Here is a 21,175-nt window from a genome sequence, read left to right as displayed (position 1 = left end):
ACTACACTTCACCATCACCTTTTAGATGGAATTACTTTCCATTGAGTAGTAGCACCCTGATCTGCTTCTTTCTCTTTGACAGTGATGGTGGGAAGGATCCCATCATGCAGATATGGGAAATCTTGATTTTGGTATACAAACACTGGAAGAACAGAAAGTTGAAAGTCAGCCAGAGAAGATAGTTGTTGTTTTCTTTCAGTGAACATTCAGAGAAGTGCTGCATTAGCCCAAAGAGGAAAGGTGTCTACATCAGACCATGTCCTTTTGTAGCTCTGCTGTGCTCAGTGAGCAAAATAAAACCACACAGACAGAGGTGTCATTCCCACCCACAGTACTGAGTGGAAAGAAGCTGCTGTTGAGAATGATGCTTTTTAGTCCTGATCTTCCAGGGAATTGGCATAACTGTATTATTTTTAATTAATATATAGACATTATATCAGGGTACTTATGGACAGCAAATTGATAATAAACATTATCTCTACATTAAAATAGAGCTCTACATTAAAATAGAGCAAAGTGAAATTATTCTTTTACACTCTCCTTTTAACAGAGCCATACTGACCCAGTTGGAAAGGGGACTGTACTAATAGAATTTTCCAAAAGTACTACTTTAGTGGTGTAGACTAAATATGAAATCTGAGCCCAGTGAAATCAGTGGCAAATTTTCTACACATTATGCAGAGATAAGAGTTTTGTCCTAATTACACAGAGTTAGTGTTCGGTTGGCAACCTTGTCCCAGGAGATCAGGGATATTTCAAATTAAGTAGAGTTTCAAGACGACAGCAACAGTTAAGCAGCGGTAGAGCTAAGAAGGCACCATTAATGATATATATGATTGTCAGCATGGAGAATGAATTTTTTTTCCAACCTCACAACCAACATTTCCTAATTAAAGAGGAAAAAAAAAAAGTGATAGTCTAGGAAAAATACATTCTGTTAACATATTTACTGAGAAAACATTCCAGTCAATGCACTAGTAAGATCTAACATGATGATAGTTTATTTTCATAAATACAATATACAGGATCATAAGACTGTGGAGATATGTCAAATCAGAGAAGTGAATGTCACAGCCACAATAAACAAAAATGGTAAACCACAAATATACTGAAAACAACAAAATGCTGTAAAGCTTATAGTCAACAATGACCATTTAAATTATTAACAGTATCTAAAAGTTCACAAATTCATAGTAACACATTGATACTAGTGTTAACTTGTAATATTGTAGATTTGAATTCTTGTCTATCATTTGTCACAGATCATGACATAAGTACACAGGGCACTGGTCTATGAAATAAGTAACAGAGCTCAATATGTTTACTATTCAGTAACTAGAATCACTAACATCAGGAATAATTACCTCCTGAAATTATTTTCATCCCCATCTGTGTATGTTAGCACATATAAGTACACTTCTCTATTTTGATAAATTACCTAGCAAAATTACTGGCAATACTAACTTTTAAATTATCGTGCTCATCTTTGAAATCCTTATGCAAAATCCTTTGAAACAGCTTCTATAAAATTTGGAGCAGACATGAGTATTGTAAATGTGCAAATGATGGCAAAAAGGGTAAATGCAACCAGGCATAATCTGTCTATGACAGCAGCTGCAAACTTCCACTCACTGCAGATCTCTTCACCTTCATCTTGTTTCCTGAAGAGCATTGCTATGAACTGAACTTCCTCCAGGATCTTCACAATCACTGGAATAGTATCCATTAAAGCTTTCTTTTGAACAAGCTCCATATCTTCTGGTAAGGGGCAAGTAATCTTTCCACTCTTGCTACCCAGATCATTCTTCTGGGGGCAGCATGGATTATCCATTGTGTGGTAGCTATAGATTGTGTTGCCATTGCTGGACTGGTGCCCAGGCAGAACATTCATTTCCATGCTGTTTACACTCAGATGCTCCTTGGGATAGCTGTATTTGCAAGAGAGGGACTTTACTTTTCGCCCAGGTTTTTTCATTCGTAAAAACCAAGCACACCAATTTAGCAGAATGACATGGACCTGAAAGAGAGTGATCAAAATAGAAATAAAGGGAACTTTTCTGCATTATGGTCCTTTAGAAAGACTGACTGCTCTCTGTGTTTTCCAGCTATCTGCTTTCAAATAGGGTTTTTGGGGGTCTGGCTTCTTCCTAAGAATGACTTTTTTTTTTGGATATGTCTTGAACATAGAGGTGTTCAATGCCCACTTAGCTTACAAAGCAAAAGCAATGTTGTGTTGGTTTAACCCCAGCCAGCAACTAAGCACCATGCAGCCGCTCACTCACTCCCCCCCATCCAGTGGGATGGGGGAGAAAATCAGGAAAAAAAGTAAAACTCCTGGGTTGAGATAAGAATGGTTTAATAGAACAGAAAAGAAGAAACTAATAATGATAACACTAATAAAATGACAACAATAGTAATAAAAGGATTGGAATGTACAAATGATGCGCAGGGCAATAGCTCACCACCCGCCGACCGACACCCAGCCAGTCCCCAAGCGGCGAATCCCCACCCCCACAGTTCCTAAACTAGATGGGACATCCCATGGTATGGAATACACCGTTGGCCAGTTTGGGTCAGGTGCCCTGGTTGTGTCCTGTGCCAACTTCTTGTGCCCCTCCAGCTTTCTCGCTGGCTGGGCATGAAAAGCTGAAAAATCCTTGACTATAGTCTAAACAAAATTGAGCAACAACTGAAAACATCACTGTTATCAACATTCTTCCCATACTGAACTCAAAACATAGCATTGTACCAACTACTAGGAAGACAGTTAACTCTATCCCAGCTGAAATCAGGACAAATGTAAACTCCTACTTTACAATAGATTCTTGATCTTTAGCAAACCCAGATCTGTAATTGAGCAGAGGGCACAAAATTGGCTGCATGATTTTCAACCATTTCTCAGATAGCATGGAAAGAAATACACTTAAATATTTCAAGGGCCAATGTTTAGATTCTGCTGGGAAAAAACCTAAACAACAGACTAACAGCTGTTTTTAGCACATTCTCCACCTCCATCTCTATTATTTAAGTCTAAATAAATAGCCTTGGTTGATTTGGTTTTTTTTGTTTGTTTGTTTGGTTTTTAGTTTGAAAGCCATTTGAAGAGTTCAGCTACATAATACAGCAGGCCTTTTTTTCAAAAGAATAGTAGTAAATCAATTAAATTGGGCAGTTCAAAATCTGAATGCTATTATAAACTGCTGTCATTTCCCTGTACTGTGGTGTACAACTGCTCTGGTGCATCATGAGAGTGCTCTAACCTGCACATGGTAGATTGTGCCCCATAAGTTTCCTGTCAAGGTCATCAAATGGGCTAACTTCAGAGAGAGCATCCAGCATACATACAGCATTACAACCCCCCCCCCCCCCCCCCCCCCCCCCCGGTGAATTGATCTTCAGATGTCTTGTCTGAAATCTGAGCCTGCTATGATACTTACTGTTAACATTGTTTGCTGTGAAAGGTAGTAAAAGGCTGTGAAATCCGTCACATCTTGTGTGAAAGGCAGCAACCTACAGTAAAATCTTGTAATTATAAAGTCCTTCAGGTATTGTATATGCAAAATGGACATTTGCGATGTGCTTGTGAGAGTCCCTCTGATTGGTGGCCTTTTAATGACTTTATCATTCTGGTTGCCAATCAAATAATCTGATGTTGAGGAGAGAACAGACGTGGTCTTTGGCTTCAGTTCTGAGCCTTGGCCCATGCTTCCCTGTGTGATCCTGCTCCAGTCACTTCGGCCATGTTTGACTCAGGACCACACCTTGCCTCCAAGGTTGTTTTAGAAGCGGGATGAATTGTCTCCTGTGTTTGCACAGTACAGATCAGGGATGGGGAAATTACAGCTAGCACTTTGAGTTGCTGCTGTAATGACAAGCATAATTTCAGAAAGGAGGCGGCATTAATTACCACAGGTGGGAATAATAATTGCAAAAGCAAAACCAATGACCAGTGGAAGATGGTTATACAATTTTTAAATTCTGCAGTGTGAGCTCTTCTGGGTCACAGCCCCATGCCATTTTCTGTGAGCCTTTCTGCTGTTCTCCCACTGATGAATCTTTTCTTCTTCCTCCCGAAAGACTATTTTCCTGTGATTCATATTGTTCTCTTTTCATTGGGGTCTTTAAATATTTCATTATTTCCTCTGTGGTCACCACAGACAAATAGAAAACTATAACATAGCAGCCTAAAAAGTCGATCCTGCATTTAATTGAACTTACTTAATTACAATGTCATCTGACTGCTTATGGACATAAAATGGAATATAATAAAGGTCTTAATTACTAGGAATATTTCAACAGTGTCTGTGGCAAAAGGGAGAGAGACATTAATTCTGCAGTACTGTGAAATTGAAAATACTAAGCCAGCAAAACTTTCTTATTAGAAATTCTTAATATGTCTGCCTTAACTCTGGAAGGAGATGTGAGGTGGAAAAGATCTATTCTACAGGAATGCTACTTTTTCTTTCAAGACAAAGTGTTTATTGCTTAGAGAAATTACATTTATAAATACAGCCAAACCCATTTCCCATAGCATAATAAATACACAGAAGACAGCAACACAACTTTTAATTTGCTTGGACTTCCAAATGCCCTATTTCCTTGAAAACACAAACACTCAGGCATCAATCTGTTCTTGTCATACCAATTAATTCAGGAGACAGCTGCAGCATAGGGGTTGTTGGAAAACAGCCCAGTCATGATGGTATGTTCTCACCTGTGTTAAAATATCTGGGTTTCTGTGAAGAAAGGACATAGGTACAGCTGCCCTCAGAGTTCAACACCCTAACCTCGGAGGTCCCCCCTAACCATAATACAGCTGTACTTCTAGCTCCCATCATAGCCACCTGCCTGTCCTAGTCCAGAGGGGAGTCTCCAATTAAAGCTGTCCTGAGCAGGAGCATCAGCACCTGAGCAAATCTGTGCACGTCCACGTTCAAAGCACATCAAAAGAAAAGCCTGAAACCTAATGAACCTGATTTAGGCACAGCAAAGCGCCAGAGTGCTCTTGCCTTTTCCCATGAAATTCTTTCTTCTCTCTATGCTTGGTGTCTCCATATCTCTCACCTGTGCAACAGTCTTGGTTGTCAGCAGAGGTAGGTTGATGGAGCTGTAACCCATGCCTGATGTTATCCACTCCCAAACTTCTCCTTAGCTGGACCTTCTTTAGGGCTCTTTTCCATGCTAGCTCAGCAGACATCATAAAAAATATTAAGTAGTCAGCAGCTCTCACTTCTCAACTGAGTAGCTAACAAATGGCCTGACAGAACACCTTGGATTTAAACCCTCTTGGAAAAAGTTGGCTTTAGTAAGTCACCAAAGATTAATAGAAAGGAAGGCACAATTATCAGCAGTGGAGTAAGAGAAGAAATGAGCACCTACAGAGATGCTAAATACTAATATGCACATGTCCTCGCTCCTCTGATTCAAAGGCCAAGCACAGAGCCCTTAAGAGGAAGGGAAAAGAGGCTGCTCAACTGTAAATAGTTTAGAAAGTGAGTGTTTAGGTAATGTGGTCAGTTAAATCTTCTAGGTCTGGAACTGCTCCCACACAAGCCCAATGCCTTCCTCTGCAACTTACTCCAGCAACTAATTCCATTTAAGCAGGAGGTGAGAACAATCCTGTAACAATATCCAATTAATAAGGGTTAGCGCTTTGCAATAAACTGATGTCTGACTCTGCTAGGATAAGGAGGGTGTGGCGAGTAAGTAGGTGGTAGGGGTATCTTCTGGGACAGGTAACTGCAGAGAGCAAATTTCAGGTAAGCAATTTCCTTCTTTCTGCAGACGGCTATCTTGGATTCCTGGTTGTTATTGACCAAAAATTTTTTAGGGTGTCTCTGTATGAAACACCTGATATAGGTCGACAGGAAAAAAACAATTAAAATGAAGACTTTGCCATGAATCCTAATGACTGAGTCTTGCCTGTGCCTTGAAGAGGACTAGTGCCACTTTTGTGGGGTCAGCCTCTTCTCTACACTCTTGGCATTCACCCTTTTTCTCTTAAGATCATTCAGCCCTGTCAGCTTGCCTGGTCTACAGCTTTCACAGTCTGTCATCTACGCTTCCCAGTAATGCTTTCCACACTCTTTGCTTCCTGATGGTATTTTTTAATGTATGCTGGTTCAGCTGTCCAATAATTGAACAAGGTTCCTCAAAAGTGAGAAATTGTTGCATGCTGTGTTTCCAGCCAAGACAGCAAGACACTGGTAGAGAGCAGGAACTGATTTGCAGGGCCTGTGGGCAGATTTAACATATGCCATTGTGTCTAGGCTCCTCAAAAAGCAGATGAAACAATACAATTGTCCATGGGGACTATTATGCTGCTGCATACACCATCCATGTAGACATCTGAATTAAGTTTATCCAGATTTGTGCCCTCAGGTCCTGTTTACATGCAGGTTCATCCAGAATTCATGTGCTCTGCTGTCTTGAAAGTAAGATGATTTTAAATGATACAGCACTGCAAGAAATAATTGTTAATATGCTTAATTCTCTGGACTTCTTCTTTTAATTTGCTGCAGTCCATTTTTAGAGAGGCTAAATTAGAAAGCTGTCTGTACTCTGGCTGACATGATTCAACATCATGTCAGGATAATTGTCTAGCATGACAAATGTGGTGAATGAGATACCAGAAGATGCTGTACAACCAGACTTCTGTGAAACCATGATGGGTGGATAGTTGACTATTTGTACCTGCTTCTGCTTTCATTCCTGTTCTTTTTGTAAATACAAAGCATACCTTGCTTATTCTAAAATCTATTCTTAGGAAAAGGAGAGAAAAAAAGTATCATTTTCTTTTAACTTGAAAATCTAAAGAACACACATTCCTTCTGAAAGTCAGCTGGCATTGGTGCCAGACCTCACTGGGCTAACAGAGACTGCTGCTGTAGAGAAAAGAGGGAGGACACATGCTAATGCACTGAGAATTAATCAGATGGCACCAGACAAAATTGTTTTTCCATACAGACAAGTGGACGTGGCTTCAGCAGAAAGCAGATTTCCAAGCCAGGGAACTCCACTGGTCTCTTCAGCCTGAGTCAGCCTGAGTCCAAGAGTGTTGCCTTTCTTTTTCTGCGGGTGGTAAGCTCCAAGCTGTGAGAAGCATAGCTGGGTTCAGCATTCAACACCTTCACTACACTGAAGTATTGGAGTTCCTAATCTTCCAGCAACTTGAGAACCAGTTCATAACTAGAACAGTTGCAAGACAGAAGTAAATTGGCTTCACCTTCTGTCTTTGTTTTGGGAGATTACAGCTCTGTCATGAACTGCAGTGAGAACTGCTGTAAGGGAACAAAGCAGACAAACTGCCCAGCAGAAATCAGTAAGTGTTTGTTTAGTGCTTTGAAATGTCACGTTTTATCAGTACTGGTGTCTGCTGGATAAGAAATCAAAGGTGTTGCCCATGGCGTTAGCACTTGTAAAGTGGGTGCTGAGCAAGATTACTCTGCCATGACTCAATAACCCTATTGTAAGTTTAAATAAAAAACCCAAATAGCAGATACTGGTTTTATAGAAAACCTGATTTAGTGTGCTTGTTCTTTCCCTCCAATAGCTAACCTAAGTGTCAAACGTACTGTCTGTAGCTGACTCTTCAGATTAATGGGGAACAAATTCTGACCTTCATCTCTAATTAGTTTACTATAGCTTTTAGATTATTTTTTTTTCTTTCAGTTGGCTGTTGAATATTTACCATCAAATCTGCTTACCCATTTGGGCATCTTTCCTCCTTGTGGGTCATGATGGTGAAACTGCAGAACCAGCACTGTTACCACCACAGACAGACCAACGATGACCATGATGCTAGCGAAATACTGAGCTGTAATTAAAAGGAGAACTTGGTTAGGAGAGGAAAAAACAAACAAAAGGCAAATAATATTCCTTGGCCATGCCTCAAGATCTACATTTGAGAAGCTCTGCATCACGTTCAAACATCCTTTTCTCTCGTCTTTCACACTGGAGCATTTGAGGCCTTTGAGGTTTTCAGTGTATCTGCTCAGCTCCCTCCTCTCTAGCAAGGGAAGGGCTAGAACCAGTGGAAGGCATAAACTGTTTGGGTTTTTCTTATCCCAGAGAGGAATATAGGGCCTGCTGCTAAGGACCAGCTCCATGCTGGCTGCCAGGACGGCAAGAAGCTGAGCTGACCAGACCCACTGAACACCAGCATCACCAGTCCTGTGCCACCCTGCAGTACCAGCAAAGCTGCTGGAGGAAAATGCTGTCCTCATGATGTTGCTGGACACCCTCAGTGTCATCAGACCTCCTTCCTTGCCCCACCACTGCTCACAAGGGGTTAGGCATATTTTTCATCACCCTCCTCAGATCTCAAAACCACTTCTTTTAGTTCCTACAAAAGCACACTACACCCTTGCTGAATTTAAGCCTGCCATGCAGGAAAGAAATCAAGATCTTGAAAGCCAGAACTTACACCTGAAACCTTATCTCTGAAGTGGCAGTACAGCTTCCTCATGCCAGGATTGACGTGATGCACTGGAGTGTGAAGCAGAATTACCCACAGGGCTAATGACATTTGAAGGCTGCTGTGGCAAAATACCAGGGAGCATTATTGTTGGCTGATACAAAGGGGCGATGTGGGAGAGACACTGCCCAAGACTTCAGCCTCCTCCCACCCCCTGCCCTCCCTTCTGCACCTTGCAGGAAAAGGAAAAAATTCAACACAAGCTCCAAGGCAAGTTTTGTTCCAGCTCAATTTCTTAATACCAATTCCTACTGCCTCAGCAGCAAAAAGCTTGTTCATAATAATGAGGTTCTCACACCTTCCTGAAACCAATGCTGCAATTGCTTCAAGAGGTAGGCATGGCTTTCTGTGGCAAAGTGAATTATGCAGCTAGATTAGAAGAATAGTCCCAAGGGTGAGGTGAATTAAAAGGTCTCTGTTGCATTTAGTCATGAGAGAACAGAACCGACAGCCAGGCAGAAACAGAGCAAACCAGGAGCTCAGGTTTCAGGAAAGCTGGCTGATCTGATTCCAGTATGCCCCATGTAAAAGAAACACAGCAGTATTGATATCACTGCTTTAATTACTGCCATAAGTCACTAAACAAATTCCATAAATTCTACGCATTTTGGTGCCACCAGACTTCAAAGGCCTGAAGTGGTCCATTTAAAATAGCTTTTGCTGGGATTTTTCACAGATCCTTAGAAAATTAGTCACCTGGCTGAACTTTGAAACAACTTGGTATCATCTGACTCAAGATCCCAGCCAATGATTTGCAGATGAATTCACACTGAGTTTTTTCTGCGTTAAGACAAGGAGCAAAGGTCAGGAAACTGCCATGGAGCCCTGCTAGTAAACAGGGAAAACTGTTCTCTCAGGAACAAACTGGGAACAGTAGGGGACCTCTGGACCCATAAAGAAAGATGGTTTATGTTTTTGCCTGGTGATAGGCAAGAAAGATGGCTGGGTGTTCATCACCTGCATTTTGTGGTGGGGGGTGTGTGTGTGTGCTTCTGTTCAAAGTACAGTGAGGTTTTCAGTTGGAAAGTAAGGATGGAGGAAATAGGGCATAGTACTTCAGCCCTATTATCAGTTTCAGGCAATCAAATGTCACAAGATATCTGTGAAATGAGAACTGGCAGGTAGACTTACGCAGCCCTGGTAGGTGCAGGTGCTATATTCATTTCAGGGGCAGAATGACCCAAAGCCCTGGAGCAGCCCAGACCTACTCTATGGCTGGGTTTTGCCAGCCCTGAAGAACAAGCAATGAAAGGGGAAAAAGGAAGCAGCAAAGGCTGGCACACTTGTCTCGTAAGCCTTTCAATTCTCCAGTTGGAGATATGATGAAAGCTGTTGCCTCGTTTCCTGTGGCAAGACAAGGTAGACCTAATAGCCATTGTTTACAAAGGAATTGCTAGATCTTCTGGACATGGGACTCTTTGACTGACAACATGACTCTGTGCTTACAATCCAGACCTTGCACTGGGGCAGAGCCGCAGGCAGGGATGGCCAAGACCTAGCTGGGCCTGTGTTCAGTAACAGTTCACCTGTAAGGGAAGGAAAGGCCCCAGAACTGAGTGGGTAAGTCCATAAGGCAAAATGGTACTGGCTTTGAAACAGTTTCCATAACCACCCAGCATTTTCTGATCTTTCCTTCCAGGGTTTAATCCTATGTCCTCTCTTTCCTGGCAGCAGTTAGGAGAACTGGTGGGAAAGATTCCTGTGCTGACTCCCATGCTTCTCCCTAAAACCATGGCTTAATCCTCCTCCAGTCTGCTGTCTTGCCATCTCTATTCTGGCAGTCTTTAGCCCTCATGCCAGCCAGATCAAACCCATCACTTGGTGAAAGCCACAAGGGCTTGACGTCCATTTTCACGTCTAGCACCCACTCTGATATGACCACGACACAATCTTCTCCAGCAGCGCTGTGAGCAGAGGAGCGTAGCTGCTGAAAGGATCAAGATACAATGTGCATGGAAAATACTTTCCTTGGAGCCATGGGACTGAAGTCTTCACTCACCTTACCCTACCCCCACACAGCCCTGAAAGCAAACTCTACTCCTGGGCCTCCACTGATGTTGCTGAGCACAGAAATAGGATGCTTCCTGTGAGATGTGGCATGGGACACAAGCAGTGGAGTAAGAACTGAGCTTTGGTCTCCCAAGTGGCAGCCACAGCCCAGCCACCAGAATTTCTTTGACAGGATTTTAGGGTCCATCCTAAAGCCTACAGCACTTAGGCAGGTAGGGCTTTGAAGCTGCCACTCCCACAAAGTCTACCCCCACATATGTCTGTTGGCAGGGGTAAATGCAAATTCAATTTTACACAGACATTCAGCCCCTTTCATTTTCAGCTTGGAGGCTTTAACAAACTACTTCACCATGGGCAGTGTCAGGAACAGCAATCTCAGACTGGAGTGCATTTGAAAGAGCAGGGGCCCCATTGCTGTATGTCAGCTGTTCCAAGGCACAGCTGGGAAGTGACTGACCCCTTCTGGAGGGGAGCTGGCTCATTCACACTCTCTGCCCTGGACAGCTGCCACAAGCCAGTAAAAGGGACCAGAAGACCTGTGTTTGGAGCCCCTCAATGTGCCTTACACAGCAGCATTCCCCATGGATACCAAGGTCTGCACTGGTCACTGCTAGATGCTCTTCATGTGTTTTCAAACCTACATGCTGCTTTCTTCAGCAGTTCTGTGTGAACAGAAATGCTGTTTTGGGTGATGGGTTGATCTCTTTCAAGTTGTGTGAAGTATTTGTGCTTCTACAATTGATTTTCTTCCCATTGTTTGCCAAAGAAGGCATGATGTAACACACTACCTGGACAGCTGTTTTAACATCTGGGAGTTGTCAGCCTTTGTCTCAGCACTGTCAGAAGAAGTTTAGGTCCTGTTGACATAGTATATATGGATCTAATAAAACCACAGATATCCAGTAAGTTGCAACAGCTATTTGTTCTTGCAGGCATTGTCTGGCATCACCTGTATCAAAAGGATGGCAATGACTTGCAATTCATAACTTGAGGGGCTTCCAGTACCATTTTTGGACCTTCTGTGCCACTATCTGGTGTTAGAGAAGCTGCTTGAGTGGAACTGGATTAACTTTAAGGACTGACTAGGAGAAGGGTAAATAAAACAGAAACACTGAGAGGAGCAAGATGATTCCAGATGAGTGCTTTGCTTTGTTGATTTTATCACAGACCACTGACTCAGAAAGCAGTATATTACCAAGATTTGTTCATAGAGTTAATCATAGGAAAGGCAGAGCTTCTCCATTGTGACCAGTTACAGTCCTGTTGTTCCTATGAAATAGTGGGGGAAGGAGGAGTGTGTCATGGTCGGGTATTCACAGTGATCAAGTTGGATACCTCCCACTGGTGTTCCTGTTTGTATTCCTTCTTTACAGAAGATGTCAGGTTTTGCATGTGAAATGATGGACTGGTTTAGAGCTGCTTTAAGTCAGGTCATTTCAGCCATTCAGTGCTGAGTGCTTTGTGCTTCTGGTGAACTCTCAGAAAATGGTAGAAATGCCCCAGAGCATGTACAGAATGAGATATTCACTGCTCCCCCTTCTGGAAATGGTCCAGGTTAATGAACCTGGATGCAGGAAAGGATGCAGGAAACCTCCTGGATGAGGAGGATGCAGGAAACCTCAGACACCAGTAGAGGGGCTTGCAACCATGCTTCTGTATCAGAAAGAGTGTGGCCAGCCAGAGCAGGGAGGTGATTCGTCCCCTGTATTCGGCACTGATGAGGCTGCACCTCGAGTACTGTGTTCAGTTTTGGGCCACTCACTACAGGAAAGACATTGAGGTGCTGGAGCGTGTCCAGAGATGGGCAACCAAGTTGGTGAGGGGCCTGGAGCACAAGTCTTATGAGGAGCAGCTGAGGAAACTGAGGCTGCTTAGTCTAGAGAAGAGGAGGTTGAGGGGAGACCTTATAGCCCTTTACAAATACCTGAAAGGAGGTTCTAGTGAGGTAACTACTGATAGGAAGAGAGGAAATAGCATTAAGTTGCACCAGGGGAGGTTTAGATTGGATATTAGGAAAAAACTGAAAGGGTTGTCAGGCATTGGAACAGGTTGCCCAGGGAAGTGGTGGAGTCACCATCCCTGCAGGTGTTCAAAAAACGTGTCGACAAGGCACTACAGGACATGGTTTCATGGGCATACTGGTGTTGACAGCTGGACTCGATGATCTTAAAGGTCTTTTCCAACCTAAAGGATTCCATGATTCTATGATTCTTTTCTCTTATGACAGGGACAAGGGCTGGTGCTGGGCAGATGCTGTAGCAGTCTGCAGCAGGTGGTGGCAGAGTTTCTCAGAGACCAGGGAAATGAAAAGGTAGGAAGTTCCCTCACTGGCTGATTTACTGTTGTACACAGACAGCAAAGAAATACAGAAGAGGATGTAAGCTGGAAAACAATTTCCATCGTTGTTGAGATTTGCTGTAAGATGGGACACCGTTTGCTGTCCATTAGCTCTCATTGACAGTAGAAAGCAAAGAGCATCATCTCAGTCCAGCTAGTCCCTCAAAGAAATGTCTTAAAAGAGTGAGAGACTTCAGGATTGCATGCTGTGTCTACATTTTGGTTATGATACCTGTAGAAGGCATGGGCAGTGCTTTCACAGTGTTTTCAAACTCTTCTCCACCCACGTGCTTTTGAAAAATAGAACTGGGTGTTTGAAAAGTGAAACTGTTCTCTTTTTTTTAATAAAGAAAAAGCATCCAAGAGTCATGGCTTCAGGAAAAGCACCATTGATCACAGGGCATGAAACTGTAAGAGCTGATGTGAATGAGAACTTCTGTTTCATGGAAGAGGCTGAGCAGGGTCCTGGTGCCAGCAAGGCACCAGGCAGGAACATGAAAGGGAGGAGGGGAAAAGTACTCCACAAAATCAAAAAAAGATAGAGCAAAGTGAAGTGGCAGCAGCTGAGAACATACAGGCAGATGACAGAAAATATAACAGGAGATTAATCTCATTTTGTCTCTAGTCAGAACGACTAATGCCTTATGCTCATAACTCAATCTGTAACTCCTGGAGGTGGCAAAGAACCACATTTCTTCCTTGTCTTAGTAATATGCAGTCTTGTTTCTGTATGACTAACTGTAAGAAGTCACCCCAAGCATCTGCTGCAGATGTACACCATAAAACCTTCATTCTACTGAAATAACATAGGCATGATAAAGAATGGCAAGGAGGGGACACAGCTGAAAATAAGTCATGATATTAGAGCCCCAAGCAGCAAGTAAGTTTTGTGATTTTTAAAGAAGCAAGCAGAGGAACTCAGCAAAAGAAGAAAGAGCGAAATGCAGCTTTATTATCTGGAGGTGAAGATAACTTCATTTTTATTATGCACTATTTGATATGTCCAGCCAAAGAGTCAAGCATCATCTACATGTTAGTCATAGGAAGTGACAGTTCCTCATATGCATGAGTCCCGTGCTCCTCTTTCAATCACTCTCTGCACATGCCAGCTTTCAGGTATTCCACACTTTCTGCTACAAAACTCCTCTTACAGCAAAATACAGATTCTTGATCCAAAACCAATAGTGTTATTTTGGAGAGAGCTGGAAGGAAACAATGATTTGCAGCACTTCGGATTTATTTGGGCATGGAAAAAAAATCAGAAATTATGTAGCACTTCTGTGCAAGGGATACCTTGAATTTCCAGGTGTAAGAAGTGATTATGGAAGAAACAAATCGTCCAACTGGCCTGAGAGGTCTGAATATTTCATTGCAAGATTTGGCTTTTGGGCAGAAGCATGCCTTATCTGCTTTGACAAAATACTTTGAAAGTGATGCAACCTCGAGAGCTAGGTGGGGTAGAGGGAGAGCAGTGAACTCAGAGCTTACTGCAGCTTTGATCTCAAGGTCAAAGCATCCTGCTGTGGGTGCTCCTAGCTGTTTCTTCATGTGACTGTACTTTCTGTGCCACCTGGGGCCTGAACTCAAAGATTGCAGTAGCTTTGGACCAATATGAGACTAAAGAACTGGGTGGCGTTTTCAAAGTAAGCATTTTAGGGTCTGTCTCTGCACGGTGTCACCCTGTTCTCACAGCTGTGGGACTGCAGCACAGTAAACCAGAGATGAGTGCAAGGTGGATGTGGGTGGGTGGAGGAGGGACCCCACAGCCTATGTCTCACTGCTGAGTGGAACAAGAGGTGAACCTGCTGTGTACTAGGGCTGGGGTGTTTTTTAAAAAAGAAGCAGCCAGGATCATGGAGGGAGAGGGAAAAGTGGGGACAGCAACAAACTTTCCAGTGCCATGTGGCCCTGAATGTTTTCCCTCTCTGGAGGTGATATTGCAGGCAGGGAGAAAGAATAGTGCAGAAACTGTGCAGGTTATGCTCATAACTGTGTTGCTCTCAATTTTCCAAAGCAATGGCTTTTGGCCATATCTGACTTTTTAACATGAGCTGTGGCTTGATCTGCCTTTCTGAAAAACTGGCTGGGTTTGGTAGTAACTAAACATTACATTAGGAGCTGAATTTTTTTAAGCCCATGAGTCTGAACTAGCAGCTTGTATTGAGACATTGATTTTTGAAGACACTCCTACAACAGTGCAAGATGAATGAGATTCTGGTCACTGCTTTATCAGGTACCACTGGTGGTGGTTAAGCATAATCACCAACTGTGTAATCTTAAGGAGGCTCTAGTCAAAGGCTAGTCATGAAGGTGAAGAGTTACAGGTAGGAATCTGTCTTGAGTTAGGACAACTCGTTCCTTCCAACTCGACTTCTTAATGCATGATTTCCTAGTCTTAATTACAAGGTTACTTTCAAATGCAAAACACAGTTTAATGAAACAGGTCAGGGATATGGAGACTGTAAACAGGGAGCCACAGTGCTCTTTAAAAAAAATAATTCAGGCATATGCTTATTGCCTAAGGAAGGAAGTTATCCTTTCTTCAGAGATGGTCATAAACCCATTACCAAAACTGGATCTGATTACCCAGTGCTATTTACATGTATCACATTGTCTTTATAGAAATAAAAATAGTCCTTACAGTTTAGATCTAAATGCCTCAAATGTTGCTCTTGGATGAATTACCTAAGCCTTTAGTTTCAGTGGGCAGGACTTGAGCTTGTACAAAAGCTCTAATTGAAATAACAGTATTTGTTTAATTTTGATTTGGTCACTGAACCAGGAAATCAACTTAGTGGGACATGAATATCCCTTCTTACGTAACGCATGACACTGGGTGCAATGGTGTTGTGTGGTAGGGGTAGGAAGATGCATGAAATCCCCCTGAAATTATTGGCATTTATACTGTGAAACAAATCTGTGCATAATTGCATAGGTTTTTAGAAGCAGGAGGAATAATTATTGTCATATACCTGAGCTGTTTCACATAGGCTTTATGATTTTACCTAGTGATTAGTGCACTCAAGCCAGTAATTTCAGGTGTGTAACACATCTGGAGTTCTGTGCATTTCTGTATATCCTTTCCTCAAGTAATAAACTCCAGCTGTCTACTTACATAGACTCTTGATAAAAGTATTTTTAAAGAGAGAAATTAAAAGTAAGTCAAATCAGAAGTGCAGCCAGACACACTTCCTGTGAGGCATGATTAAGCTATACTAGAAAGGGTAAGTTTAGGACACAGCTGCTGCTGTATAGTCATGGTCTGAAAGTCTTTTCAGAGCTAGCCTCTAGAGATTTTAAGTGCCAGGAGGGACCTCCAGGACCCTGTAGTAAAACAAGCCTTGTTCATTTAGTTGACTTCTGTTGGATTCTGGCCAAACTGTCGTGTTTGTAGATGTCATGAGACTGCAATGCTTTTGATCCAAATGGCTGAGCTCATTTCTGTTGCTATGGGTGGTTAATGTTTTAAATAGAAAGAGATGTATCTTTGCTCTCCTTCACAGACTTCTCCTTTCTTTGGCATCACAGATGAGTTTGAAGAAGGGCAGGATTCAACTTTTGAAAGATCATGGTGCCTTGCTCCACACATAAGCATGCTGCTGAAAACAGGGCTTTGGAAATATCTTGTTCCCCCAAAAAGGGAGGCTCTCTTGGAGAAGGACAGGAGCAGACACGCTGCTGGGCAAGGAGTGGCTAGTTACTGATGTGAATGCAAGCCCCAGCAAAACCGAATGAGAGCAGGAGGCAAATGTGGTGACCAGCCTGTCCAACTGGAACATTTCTTGGCATGGAAAGTGGCTGGCTCATTGTGGAAAGGAAAGCTCTACCCACCATGTTGCAGTGTAGAGGAGCAACAAGGTCCTGGTGTTCAAATGTGCTGAGCAGCCTGCTGCTGATTTCTAGGCCAAACTTTGTTACTTGTTCTTTACAGAAAAGAATTTGGCTTGTTTTTAACGTGTATTAACACAACAGTCAGTAGGTTACATAGAAATGGGAGTCCATTGTCTGGGGAAGTTTCATGTGTGAAGTAAGTCTCTGCTCTGGGCAGCTTCATGAACAGATACACAATGCAGGAAGAGGGGAACCACTTTGCTTTTTTCTACCTCTCTTGCCCCACCTGCCTCCTTGTGATTATTTAGGCTGAGAGGTGCTTCATTTACTGTAAATGTAAGTTGAGGTCAAGAGGGAGTAGCCTCAACTAAGAAGAATCAGGATATGATTCCCACATTTCTCTGCAAATATACCAGACCTCAGAAGCTACTTCTTTTCTTGGTGTCATATTAGACCAGCCTTCCTTTGCTCCCTCAACAAAGATACTCCAAACAGTAGCTGTGAGAATTTCCCATGTTATTACAGTTCAGTAGTTAAAGCTGAGGTCAGAAGGTGGAGAAACACAAGAGGTATAGCATATTAGGTGCTAGTGGTTTTGTACTAGAAAGGCTGGGACTGTTCATCCAGGTCCAGTTAGGTGTGGATGCATGTTTGTTCCTAAAAACCCAGATCCTAAGAATATAATGCAGATTTTTAAAGTGCATGGGGTCACGTTTTCAGAGGATATCTGCTCCCACATGCATGAAGACCAGCAACAGTGGCTTTTCTGCAAACCAGCAATGGGCCTTTCCACCTCAAGATCAAATTACTTGCATCCTTCTCAAACCACATGCTTTAGGAGATTTGTTTATTCCTGTAACTTGGCACTAACTGTGCTGATTCTCCAAAAATTGAACAAGCTGTCCAATTGTCCTCCTTTTCCTCACACTCATTCCTGAGGATTTTCAACTGAACAAGAGATCACACTGAAGAACTGTGATCATGACCTGGTATATCCAGTTCAGCAGCCAAAATACCCCATTTGCGATCACCTATAAGATCACTGTGGAGAGATTATACTGTGCTACCCTGTTAGAGTAAGGATAAGGTTTTCAGAGCTCAAGATCATGCAAAACCACACAGCCCAGCTTTGAGCACTTCCTGAACAAGGGCTGTTTGGGTGCAGAAGCCAAATGGGTGAGCAGTCTTTCCCTGCCTGTTTGGATTGGAGCAGGCCTTTAAACTAGGAATACTGTGGAAGGGAGATTACAGCCCAAATTTAAATGGAGAAACAGTGGGCAATCATAGAATCATAGAATGGTTTGGGTTGCAATGGACCTTAAAGATCATCCAGTTCCAATCCCCCTGCCATGGGCAGGGCCACCTTCCACGGGCAGGGCCACCTTCCACTAGACAAGGATGGAAAGAAAATAGTGCTGGGTGGCCAGAGCAAAAAAGTCTTCAAGAATGGTGAAACAAGACAGAAGGGCTCACCTCCAGAGTGAGCAGATGCATGAAGTCAGGGAAATATGCAGGAGCAACTGGAAGTCTGCATGTGATCGTGAAACTGGAACAGCTGAGATGTGGAGGGACATCTCTCACTACCGGAGTGCTCTGATGCATAGGTACAAGCTCTTTAAGGGGAACGGACAGCGAAGACAACATGGGTTGCCTTCTATGTGAAGGAGCCACTTGGATGTGAGGGGCTCCTCTGTGGGATGGATGAGAGCTTACAGGTCAGACTCAGTGAAGAGGCCAATGAAGCTGATGCTGTGGTAGGACTGCATTATAGACTACCCAAACACAGTGGATATGAGGATGGGGCCTTCTTAAAGCAACTCAGGGAAGGCTCTGTATCACAGATCCTCGTTGCCACAGGGGACTTGGACCTCCCTGATGGCTGCTGAAAAGGCAACACAGGGTAATGCAAGCAGTCAAGAGGATTTCTGAAGAATGTCAGCAATAACTTCTCGATACAAGTACAGAACAGGCCAACCAGAGGTGGTGCACAGCTGACTCTGCTATTCACTAGCAAGGAAGAGCTGGTTGGGAACATGATAATCATTGGCAGCCTAGGCTGTAGTTATTAAGAAATAGTGGAGTTCAAGACCATGAAGGGAGTGAGCAATGAGCACAGCAGACTGTAGACCTTTAACTTAACATGAACAGACTTCTCATTTTGGGGGGAACCAGTGGCTGGGATCCCACTGGAGGAACCTCTGAAAGATAAAGCAGTACAAGAAAACTGTGAGGGTTTAATGTACAGCAGCCTCCAAGTGCAAGAGATGTCTCTTCTATTACTCAGAAAAATAAGAAAACACATCATGAGATAAGCGTGGCTAAGCCAGGAACTCATGGTGAAGTTCCAGTGCAGAAGAGGAGGGGATGCAGAAAGCAGGGGCAGGCTGCAAAAGGAAAATTGGGAAGCTGCCAAGGGAGTCAAGGGCAACAGGAAGAATTTCTACCACTACACAAACAGTAAAAAGCTGAACAATGAAAATGTGGGCTTGCTGCTGAATGGGGAGGATGACTTAGTGACAGCAGACAGAGATAAGGCCAAGACACTGTGTACTGTGCCTCAGCTTTTGCCATCAAGGTCTCCTATGTCTCTGTGCTTAGAGACATTGTTCAAGGATGAGGAAAACAACCAGCAGTGGATGAGGCTGGACTTAGGGATTGATTGTGAGATCTGAACGTGCCCAAGTCCACGCGACCAGATAGGTTTCACCAAAAGTCCTGAGAGTATTGTTGCAAGGCCATGGAGATGGGATAAGATCCCTGACAACTGGAGAAAGACAGACAATGCACCCATCTTCAAAAGAGTCTAAAAGGACAATCCACAGAACTACAGCCCTGTCATTCTGACTTTGGTCCCTAGGTAAATTGGGGAGCAAGTCCTTGGGGAACATTTCTGAACACTTGAAGGAGAAGGTGGGGACTGCAAACAGGTAGCAAGGATAAATCATATCTGACCAACATGATTGCCTTCTATAATAAAATGACAATATTTGCAGAGAAGGGGAGAGCAGTAGATGTCATTTACATCAACTTTAGCAAGGTTTTTGACACAGTCTTCTACTTCCTGAGGTCCTTTCCAACATGAACTATCTTGTGACGCTATAAAACAGGAGATTACATTGGCTGGGAATGATTGAGTTTCAAAGCATGCAGCCTCAGTGCACCCCAGTGTGTCAAGATTCAGTTTGCTTTTGGGCTGCAATAAAGAAGCATCAGATGACAGTAGCTACAGGATTGGTTTAGACATCCCTCATCTGGATACCTGAAGTCAGTCTCCAGGGTGTTACAAAGCATCCATGTGCAAATACTATTCTTTTACAGTGTTTCACAATATAAAATTTGTCTAATGAACAGATGAAAGAAACAGACTGTGTTTAACCTACATGACAACTTTGAGAGGTGTGTTTCTAATACATTTGATATGCTCTAATTATTTGGGCATTAGGAAAAATCTGGCAACAATGCTGTTAATAAGGCATACTCATGAGAAGAGAGTCCCTTATTATCTCCTTCACTTTGTGATCCAAAAAGAGTGAAAAGATGTGAGAGGTTCTAATAGTTGAGGCAATATTCACCTGGAGAAGGGGGACTTGATACAACAGGGTTCTCCAACACCACCACCCTTCACCCTCTCCTGACATGTGATGTTCACATAGTGATGCTGTGATAAGTAGAAATTAATCTGTTATTACAGCATCAAAAATCTGTGATAATACATAACTATCGATAGCTTTTCCTGTTACAAATCTTACCTTCTATGATAGGGGACTGAATCAGTAGAAACTGGTCTGCTTAAAGCTAGTGGACTGGGCATAGGCAAGTGCATTCCTTCACTAATTCCAAACGGCTTTTTTTATGTATTACACAGAGCAAAATTGTGTGAAGACTGGTCCAAGATGGTTTGTGCCTCCTTCCTACACACGAAGTTTCTCTTAAAATTGTATCTGCCTCTGTGGAGTACTACGTATATGTTCAGGGAGAGGTTTTGTTAGTTTTTTGGAAGCTCCTGTGTGACTCAGAGGCAAGACTCCTGCTGACTTTCAATAAGATGATGAAGTTATTTGGAGGCTTTCAGAAACTCTTGCTTATGGGAGTTGTTGCCCTTAGTGTTGCATAGTCACCCTCCTTCCCCAGAGTTTTGTCTGATGTTTTAATCCTTGAAGTGAGATAATGAGGTTGTCTAAGTAAATGCTCTTTTGTCCTATTCATGATATAACTTGTGTGAAGCTTAAATTATACAATGGTGAGGTGTACCGTCCATCAGCACCTAGATATATCATTGAATATTTTGTTTGTTTCTACTGTCTGGAATATGTACATCAGTCATGATTTGTATGCAAAGATAGACCTTAGCTCAGGAGATAGTAAATAAACAGGTTCTGAGTTTTCCTGTGGTGTTCATACTTATTTATTTTGTAAACCAGAACAGATTTATTTTCTCTACCCTGCTATAAGGTCAGGGAATAATGTTTTCTCCAGTTTACAGTTGAGAAACTGAGGCCCTATGAGATCAAGGTAAAGGGA

At 42.7% G+C, this 21,175-nt stretch overlaps 1 protein-coding gene across 5 annotated transcripts in view; it reads right to left on the bottom strand.

The window, feature by feature from the left end:
* Positions 1–1,052: 1,052 nt before the first annotated feature.
* LOC126036486 (neuronal acetylcholine receptor subunit alpha-7-like) overlaps positions 1,053–21,175 on the bottom strand; it is a 75,158-nt gene continuing 55,035 nt past the window's right edge. For all 5 annotated transcript variants that reach the window (XM_049796357.1, XM_049796358.1, XM_049796359.1 and 2 more), the window contains 2 exons: positions 7,707–7,816; positions 1,053–2,017 (listed from right to left, as the gene is read on the bottom strand). In XM_049796357.1, coding sequence (XP_049652314.1) covers positions 1,496–2,017; positions 7,707–7,816 — 632 coding nt within the window. In that variant the 3' untranslated portion in view covers positions 1,053–1,495. The remainder of the gene's footprint in view (positions 2,018–7,706; positions 7,817–21,175) is intronic.

The sequence above is a fragment of the Accipiter gentilis genome, chromosome Z (genome assembly GCF_929443795.1).
Source record: "Accipiter gentilis chromosome Z, bAccGen1.1, whole genome shotgun sequence".
In the NCBI taxonomy this organism is placed as follows: domain Eukaryota; kingdom Metazoa; phylum Chordata; class Aves; order Accipitriformes; family Accipitridae; genus Astur; species Astur gentilis.
Note: the sequence above shows the minus strand (reverse complement) of the source record. Positions and strands in the feature narration are given on the sequence as shown.